Source organism: Hemiscyllium ocellatum, chromosome 5, assembly GCF_020745735.1.
Source record: "Hemiscyllium ocellatum isolate sHemOce1 chromosome 5, sHemOce1.pat.X.cur, whole genome shotgun sequence".
Classification (NCBI taxonomy): Eukaryota; Metazoa; Chordata; class Chondrichthyes; order Orectolobiformes; family Hemiscylliidae; genus Hemiscyllium; species Hemiscyllium ocellatum.
In genome coordinates, this window is record NC_083405.1 from 102111649 (window position 1) to 102121920 (window position 10272).

The window sequence follows — 10272 nt, forward strand, 5'->3', positions numbered from 1 at the left end:
GGGTGGGCATGTAACTAGCTAGGCCAACGTTTGTTGCCCTTCCCAGTTGCCTACAGTCTGGAGTCACATGTAGGCCAGACCTGGTAAGGACAGCAGTTGCCTTCCTTGAAGGACATGAGTGAACCAGATGAGCTTTTCCAACAATTGACGACGGATTCATGGTCATCATTCGACTCTTAATTCCAAATTTTTATTGGTTTCAAATCCCATCATCTGCTGTGGCCGGAATCAAAATGGATCCCCAAAACACTACCTGGGTCTCTGGATTACCAATCCAGCGATAATACCTCTAAATCATCACATCCCCATCAGGGCAGCTGCCTGGTCAGAGGATATCAGCAGAAATCAGCAGCAGTCTTTTCTTTTTGTAAATTTGTTCATGGGATGTGGGTATCCCTGAATACTGTCCATATCTAATCACGCTGAATAAGCTGGTGGTGAGTGACTTTCTTGAAGTGCTGGAGTCCATAGGGTGTAGGGACACCCACAGTGCTATTAGAAAGGGAGTTCCAGGTTTTTACCCAGTGAGAGTGAAGAAACAGTAACATATGCCCAAGTCAGGATAGTGAGTGAGAAGTGAGTGAATGCTGAAGAGGATGGATGTGGCACCAATCAAGCAGGCTGCTTCTATTCTGGATGATGTCAAACATCTTGCGCTGCACCTTCCAGCCAATTAGAAAGCATTTCATCACTTTCCTGATTTATGCCTTGTAGATCATGGACAGACTTTGAGGAGCTAAGAGGTGAGTTAGACAGCCATCTTACTTTGTGCCAGATGAGACTCCAACAAGCAAAGAGTTTTCCCACTGATTCCCATTGATTCCAGTTTTGCCAGGGCTCCTTGATACCACATTCAATCGAATGTGACCTTCATGTCAAGGGCTGTCACTCGCATCTCACCGTGGGAATTCAGCTCTTTTGTCCATCTTTGGACTGAGGGTATAATGAGGTTAGAGCTGAGTAGTTCTGGCAGTCATTCCACTTTATCTCAGTATTGACAATACATTCTAATTTTGAGGGTAGAGTGATTACCTGTCCCTGTCAGTATGTTCTAGCAGTGTTCGGGAGGAAGACTCCGGACCACCATCAGGAAGGGCGCGCAGAATCTGCGTGGTCAGAGACATGATCGGGGAGGGTACACATTGTTGGAGAGTTTGTGACCACAAGTGAAACTGTGGAGGCTGACGCATCCTTGGGAAATTAGAAAATATCAGTAAGTGCTGGAGAAACTCAGCAGGTCTGGCATTATCTGAGGAGAGAGAAAAACACAATTAACATTTCAAGTCTAACATGGAACTTCAGATTCTGAATAAGAGTTATATCGGACTCTAAACCTTAACTGTTTTTCTGTCCACAGTTACAGCCGGACCTTCTGAGTTTCTCCAGCCTTTTCTGTGTTTGTTTCTGACCTGCAATGTCAATATTCTGCTAATTATTTGAGCTTCTGATGTTACCTGGGGAGAGCACCTCTTTTCCTCCTGGCACCTGAGGAGCTTATAAAATGAGCAATTGTCAGCACTTCCTCATAGCAAGATTTATGATAAGTCTCATCCCCAGTCTGCAATGTTTATATACCAAACCCAAACCCTGCTTGCTTTTCACTGATGCCTTCTTCAAAGCATGAAGATTTACAGTAGCATGAAACAGACAGGCTTGGGCCTGGGTCTTTAAGCCTGTCATTTTGCAAGTAGGAACCTAGGATTAAGAGTCACTGTTTCAAAATAAGGAGGCACCCATTTCAGATAAAGATGAAAAGAAACCTTTCTTCCAGAGAATTGTGAGTCTTTGAAATATCCCTCCTCAAAAGCAGTGGATGAAGAATCTTTAAAGATTTTAAGACAGAGGCATAGATAGATATTTCATTACTTAGGGGGTGAAGGATGATCGGGGATATGCAGGAAACTAAGCTAAGGTTAAAATCACCCCAGCAATGATCTTGTTGCATGGCGGAGTCGACTCAAAGGGCAGTGTCCTATTCTTGTTCCCGGCCTATATAAGCCAGGGTTTTCTTTCCCCTGGTTTTAATCACTCCCTAGCAGATGACACCTATTTACATCAAAATACAAAGAGATAAAGAGCAAGTTGGTAAACGCTAGACAGACAAGTTTAACAGAGGTCAGGACGAGTCCTCCCTCTAATCTTGTCCTACATGTGGCCCATGGATTAAAAAGTAACATTACAGAAAGACGACTCAATGTCTGATGGTTAATAACCATCGAGACCTCTTCCCAAAAAGTGAAAGCCAACATCGGTAGGTATAGACAGATTAATAATCCACATAATGAAGGCAGATTGTTGAAGTGATCAATACATTTTTTCTTCCAATTATTTACAATTTAACATCATAAAATAAATAATGACAATATGCAAAATGTGAAGGCAACAATGTATAAATGCAAGCTTGGCAGATTTTTCATTATTGAGAAACGATGATGTGCAAAGTGTCGATGGAGTCAGTAAATGATGACTCCTGAAAGGTTGTAAACCATCAGATAGACATTGACTGAGAAAGACAAATTCACATCTCCACAGCCTGGAGAAAAGCTGAATTAGCTGTTTGTTGCATACCTGGAGTGTAAGAGGTTAATAGTTTGAGCTAATCCAAAGGCTGAGACCTCCAAGGATGCTGTTCAGGTACGGGCAATCATCAAGGAGCTGAATACTTAACTTGGCCACCTGTAGAACTGAGTCAGATCTGCTTCGAGAAATCCCAGAGCAAGAATTGCGTGAATCTAAAGAAATCCAGTGTTGCAATGCCCAAAGCAACCATAAGGGAGAGCTAATGACCTCCACACGAGTGCTGTAATTAAGCATAGGCATCGCTTCGACTTCAGACTCAATGGTGTTGTTTTGTGTGCCTACATTTCCTGATAAAGTCTAACTGGTAATTACCTTGTGTATCAACAGGCCAGCCTTTATCTGAATATCTCCACGCCAAATGACTTGATGGGCCAGTGTTTAGAGAATCCTAATGACACTATTTATTTTGGCAGGAGATCTGTTTCTTTATGAGCTGCACACTGTAAACAATCTTATCGAAACAGATTGTTTTCATTTGCAATATTCGTGAAGCCATGTAGACGTTACACATCAAACCAAACCTTGGATCTCTTGTTAGGGGGTTGTTCTGTTCCATTTAACATTTGACATTTTTTTTATAATTAGCTGTTCCAAATGATTTACAAATATAAATATTTTGGGTAACTATTAAACATTTTACATAGCTTCTGAGGGAAACTGACAGTTTCTATCGAACATTTATAAATTGTACCTTGGGAATGTGGTGAATCTGTCAGCTTGTTCAGATAGGTATTGACTTACTGGATGAATTGGTACAGGAACAATAATTCCTAGATTGCAATTTACAAGTTGTATTTTATTTTATGGGCCCTGTCTGCCCAGGAACAATTAAAGGTATGTTCTCCATCCGATTATCATTGGACTCAGTGGCATCTGAGGAGGTCGCTATCAGTCATTTACAGCTGTCTTTAGTTCTGCTTGTCCCCTCCCTATCCGAAGTGTTGATTCACTTGAATTTTGATCTATTAGGTAACTATTTAATCTGATGTAATTGTGCTGTTATCCACTAGAGGGCAGCTGATCTTGGTGTTAATCATGTACTTGGTAACTGGACAGGAGAGATTCAATGTGCCATTGAAAGCAGGGATCCACACACACAGGAAGACTGAGGCAGTAGCCTTGTAAATCAAGTTGTTTATTTTCATGACACTTCTCACTCAGTCCCTGTTACAGACAGGGAGGGGTGGTGGTGGGACATTTTTTTATCCATGGATCTACTACCCACGAGGTCAGATCCCATACCATATCTTTTCTTTCCCCACTAACTCTTCTGGTCTGGTCATACGGTCCTACCAAATAGATTTGAGTTACTTTGTTGCAATGTCTGCCTTCTTTTGATATCCACCAGAGGCCTGTACCACTATCCCCTACTGATAACAAGGATTTAGTATATTTAGAAAAGGTTTCTAAATTCGCTTGAGTATTGTGACTTTTAATAATGGACACAAAACAGGCTTCTTCATAAGTTTAAATGGAAAAAAATATATACTTTTATTCACACAACACCTAGACCATAAATGTTACAAGATTTTCTCAAACACTCTCTCAGACATAAAGACACACACACACACAAGAAATGATTGCACTATAGATCACTCTTATGAACAGAATAACATAATAATATCACGTGTCCAATTAAGGCCTTTAAGATGCAGCTGTCAGCCTGGATCATTTCCTCTGGGTTTTTGTAGTGAAGACAAGGTCACCGTCATGCTGCTCTGGGACAGATAGGCTTCTGTTAGAGCAAGGAACAGTTTTGCCAAACTCTGATAGCCTTGGTTGATTGGTGTTCAGTAGGATTCTGGGAGAATGGTCCAAATTGTATCCTGTTGGGTGTGACACTGACCTGTCTGTGGCCAATCCTTGGAGTAATTGGGATATTTATAATGTCATTATCTTAAGAAAAGGTACAAAAAGCCAAATATACTGAAATTGCTTCAACTAATACAAACATTTTCTCAAGATCTTAATATTTAATATCAACAAACATCTCATAGAAGTGTTTAGTTCCTTATGTCAACATAAATTTCCATTTATAAGCAATTACAGCTGTTCGTCAATATGCAGCTCATTGTGAAAATGATTGTTTGGTAATCAGTCATACCACACAAGTCCATTAATGGTTTTATAAGAAAAGGCAGTCTGAAATTCCCATCACTGTTTGCTAACTCCACATTTCCTTTTCTGGTTTCTCAACAACTTTGCCAGTCTCAATGAATTTGCGCACTTTTAATGCATAAGCATCCATTGTCACAATTCCAAAGGGTATCTTGCTTTCATCAAAGGATCATTACCTCTACTAAAGGGGTTAATGGACCACTTTCAAAGAAATAGGACCTTATTTTTCCTCAAGCAGAGAAATATCAAACACTCTGCCAATCCTCATCTCTCACCCCTACACACTCCCCTTGGCCCACGTATACAATCCAATGTTCACTACCATCCCTATCTCCCCTCATACTCTTATGTCAACTTAATATCCACTTCTACTCACCAGCCTTGCACTTGACACGCCAACTTGTAACCTGGGTGAATGCAGCTCCAACACCCTCAAGATGATCAACACCATGCAGGCAAAAACAGCTTGCTTGATTGGCACTCCATTCACACTCAATGGAAACTTGCTTCACCACCATACGTGTACCATCTGCATGTTGCACTGCAGTAACTCACTCAGCAGCACCTTCAAAACCCATGACCTCCACAACCTGGAAGTACAGAGGTAGCAGGTTCATGGGAAAGCCAACACTGGCAAGCCATTCAACATCTAGAATTGAAACTACACCACTGTTCCTTTAGTGTTGCTGGGTCAAAATCTCTTCCTAACAGCATTTTGACTATGACTATACCACTAGTTCAAGAAGGTAGCTCACCACTACCTTCTCAGTGGCAAGACCATAAGAAATAGGAGCAGCAGTAGGCCATTCAGCCCTTCAAGTCTGCTGTGCCATTCAATGCAATTGTGGCTGATTTGATAATCCTCAACTCCAATACCCTGCCTTTTCCCTATAACCCTTCATTCGCCCACTGATTAAAAGCCTTCCTAGCTTAGCCTGGGTTATACTTAACAAGCAAGTCTCAACAGTTCTCTGTTGAAAAATTCCACAGATTCTCTACCCTCTGACAGAAGAAACTCGTGCTCATCTGTCTTAAATATGTGACCCCCTTATTCTGAGGTTACGTCCTGTGGTCTTAGACTCTCCCACAAGGGGAAGCAATCATTCTGCACCTCCTAAAAGCCTTGTCACATTTCAATAAAGTCATTTCTCATTCTTCTTTATTGCAACAACTACAAGCCCAATCTACTTGGCCTCTCCTCATAAAACAGTTCCCCCGCACCTGATATCAGCAGAGTGAACTTTCCCTAGACTGTTTCCAATGCCAGTATATCGTTCCTTGGATAAGAGTCCTAAACTGTTCACAGTATTCCGGCTGTGGTCTGATTAATGCCTTATACACTTTTAGCAAAATTACCCAATGTTTATATTCCATTCCTCTTGAAAGAAAGGCCAATATTCCATTTGCCTCCCTTGCTATGTGCTCAACTTGGATACTAGCATTTTGTAATTTATGCACAAAGTCTGACAAATACTGTAGTCTGGACTCTGTACAGTACTGTTGCTTTCTGCAGTCTTTCTCCATTTAAATAATATTGACCTCCTCTATTTTTCATGTCAAAGTATATAACCCCACACTTTCCCACATTATGTTCCATCTGCCAAGTTTTTGACCACTTGCTTAACCTGTCTATGTCCCTCCAGCAATTAGGAATAAGGAATAAATGCTGTCTAGACAGCAATGCTCACATTCCATGAGTGAATTTAGGAAAACGTAACAGACATAGATACAACTTAGACAGAGATTGCATTTCTCTTGTTGGATCAATATGTTTAATGCATCAACAAAGAAGTCTAATAGTGAATATCTGGACACATCCTGGAGTGTTGATATTTTTCACTCATCTGTGCACTTACAAGCTACGTGTTTTATGACTGATTATAATGAACTCATTGTAGTCCACCTCAATAATGCTTCTACCTCGAACCCAGCCATACTTCACTTGTAAGCAACAGTTAGAACACTATTTTGTGTTTTTCTTTAAACTTTCCCTCAGATCATATCCCTGATTAATTCCATATAAGTGAGAGACATGTAGATGTAGGTTTGGATGTGGGAGAACAGTTTGGACTGAAACCGAAGCCTCCTCCAGGACCCCTCCCCAACTTAGCGAAAGCACTGTGTGTACACAATTTATCTACCACAAGGCCACAATTAAAATAACTCCTCATCCTCACTTGTGTCCATTCTGCCAAGTGTGAGAGTCACTGGAGGAAATCTAAATGCATAAGAATTAAACTGAGCTGCAGTGGATGATAAGAAATGTGAGAAGCTGGGAGGTTTAATTCGAGACAGCTTATACCTGTCCCCACCGACTTTGAAGCAGGTGAATAGGCAATGCAGGTTACTGGGTCCAAGCATTGATGAGACATGCATAATGTGGATATTTCACCTACAGACATCATTCCACATTAACTTCAACATATGGTTTAATGAGTTGACCATTTCATACACTGAACAATATAACATAGGATTACATCGGCTGAACAGTGCACAAGCTAGTGGCTGTAAGAATTAAGTGTGAAACAGATGCTGATGCCATTTTCTTTACCCCAGATTATTTCTGTTTTCCAGATGTTTATGATCCCAGCAAAGTTGAGACTGTGTGAAAAGAAGGAGAGATGACAAGAGTGAAGAGATTCTGGGAGAATGTTATAGATTTTACACTGTGATCTGCTTCACAAGACTCTCTTTCATCAAATGCGAACTCCTGGACTGCCTTCTGCACACACTGTTTATATTAATGAATACAATGATAAAATGCTGTATCACTGCCAGGAAGAAATTAGTCAGGCATTGAAACCACTATTAACCATCCAGTGTCTAAACCTGAACAGATAATACTGTTCATCACAAAGTACAGCCTTCTAAAACTGGTAGCTGCAATACTTGGTGCACATAGGCATTTGGCACAAAACCACCTCTAATTTTCTATTTAATTACCATCTCAGTCTGACTTCAGAGAATGACTGATAAAATGCCTTATCGGTGCAGCAAAGAGTTGTTCCTCTGAGTTTGGGTTTGAGGCAGAGTAGAGGGATTGAAATTCGCAATGTCCTGACCTAGGCATGCTTGATGCTTACACTGGACATCTAAATTTAAGAAGTTGTTCATCTCTCCAGAGGTAACACCAGTGCACATTTGATAAGCACAAAATTAAGAAATTTCAAGCATTCCACACTGAGCTCCCACACAGTCGATCTGATATCAAATGGCAATGTCCAATGTGTTTTACTGGATTTCCTTCCTCTTTATTCAAGGTATTTGTAAATTCATAGGTTTACAACTTAATAACAAGTAATTATGTAGAATAATTTTATGAAAAACAGATGTTTCCAGATTATGAAATCCCCAGCCTAGATTTCCCAGAGTTGGTACAATTTAGGTTGGAATTGTTGTCAGTGATTTTTAGACACTCTCAAGAAAAAATAGGTTGTGTGCAGCGAGTTTTACCAGATTAGCATCGCTTCAGATGCAAATCAAGACAGATCCAGGAAGCCGACTGGGGATGGGAGAAAAATGAATGAAAAATAAGTGCATACGTGAAATTTAAACCGATGTGTCAAAGTATAGTTACCAAAATTCAGAAAACCTCAACAGTATTGGGTCTAATCTCCTACCTTCCTTCAGACAGAGGAGCCTTCTCATGCAATAATTGTGCTACCAAAGCATGTCAATCAAGAGTTGCTGATGTCAGCATCTGACTGGGCAGGCAAAGACTTGTCTGTGGGTACACCATTCTTTCCCAAGTAATGATTGGTAGTAGGGAGAAGTCATGTGGTCCTGTCAAGAGAAATCCATTAATATTGGTAAAAAGAATGAACAATGGCATGAAAACTCCAGAGTTTAAGTGCCTGCAAGCCAACAATAAATAAGTAAGTTGAGCATAAATGGGTAAATATATTTATGATATATCACAACCAAAATGTATTTGCCACAGGCCTTTAAATCCCTAAGCACTGTGGTATAATTCCTTTGATATTGGTGAGTTGCTGTTTGACATGGATGCTCTTTAGAATCAATGGTCTTCCCACCTAAATGTTGGGAAACACAGTGCAGGATAGACAAAACCATGTCTCACTTAAGTTGATTAGCTGCATGAGGAACCTACTTATATGAGAGGGGTGGGGGGGGCTCCAAAGCTGCTGATCTCCCCGGCAATAAATGATACTACAAGAAACTATATTCAGAGCTGCAGAGAGACAGAGCTCCCATCCATTTCCCACGACCAGGCACCCAAGTCATTACTCACATGGCCAAGAACAGAAACTCGAAAATAATTGACTATAATAATCTATATTTCTTACCTTTCCTACAGCATTGCAAATTTTATTGAGATCTATGCAGAATTATGTGTATCTCAAATTAACATTAATTTTACATTCATTAAAGAACTTTTGATATGTATTTTTATTAGACATGAATTTAAATATTTCTGACATAAATTGTGTATTCACTACAAATTCAATAAGCAGTGCACTCTGAAGTTTTTTTAAAAATCATTTTGTGCATGTGATTTTCAATAGAAAACCTTCCGGAGATGGACAATTCCATCCAAATTACATTCACAATGAACCATCCAGTGCCATTACGCTGCAAAAATTGTCGATGTATCAACTTGCCTTTTGTTTTTTGTTTTGGAAAATTACGGACAGGCCACAAAAAGCAGGGAAAGTAACAGTTGCTCAGATCACCAAATCCATCGGCACGTTTTGCTTCCTTTCTTGGCGTTCTTTAGATCTGAGGTTGCTGTGAACTGCTGTTGCAACAGCTTGCAAGAATATAGCACCCCTGAGTAAGAAAAACATCCCAATGCGCAGTATTGATTTTTAAACATAAGTGGAATGTAACCTTTTAATTGCTTGTTGGTGCCTTTCTGACTGACTATATATTAATGAAGAAATAGGCTCAAAGATTATTGCTGTAAATAAAATTTAAGGATATTTATTTTTAGCCTATACAGTATTATTAGAATGAAAGTAACAGCAAGATTTGGTATCTTAATGAACACAGTGAAGCAATAGTAGCCGCCTGAAAATCAATTGTTATTGACTTATAAATGATGTGGAGGTCAAGGCTATTGTGGGTGAGATATCCTTTCTTTCGCTGTGCTTCCAAGGGCTTAAGGGTCTGTTGTAGCTTACGTGTTAAATGAAAGCCTACCACCATCTTAGCAGGACAGTGAGGATTGGGTAATAAATGTTGACTTTACTAGTAATGCCCAAATCCTAAGAATGCATTTTTTTTTAAGTTTAATTGATATGTGTGTGAATAATTCCTGTCAGCCCAATGTTTGCATATGGCCTGTCAAGTGTCAGACTGTACTTGGTAAAAGATGCCAAGGTAGTATGTGCAAAGTAAACTGTTCAGTTAATACAACTGGATGCTTTCATCTAATCCTGTTGTTTTCATCTGAAAAGCACAAGGGGCCAGTATTTACATTAAGATTAAACACCACAGAATAATTGTTTTTAAAAACCCTGAGACTCAATGTTCAGTGATCAGATTTTTGGTCCACTGTTTATGGGGTGATGGTAGGATTCAAGGATAGCTTTTATGCTTCTGTAAAACTAA

At 39.8% G+C, this 10272-nt stretch overlaps 1 protein-coding gene across 1 annotated transcript in view; it reads left to right on the forward strand.

Annotated features, from left to right (window-relative positions):
* The window catches only part of jcada (junctional cadherin 5 associated a), a 184333-nt gene extending 174417 nt beyond the window's left edge, over positions 1-9916 (forward strand). Inside the window, exon 5 of the mRNA XM_060825045.1 lies at positions 7273-9916. Coding sequence (XP_060681028.1) covers positions 7273-7307 — 35 coding nt within the window. The 3' untranslated portion in view covers positions 7308-9916. The remainder of the gene's footprint in view (positions 1-7272) is intronic.
* The last annotated feature ends 356 nt before the right edge of the window (positions 9917-10272 follow it).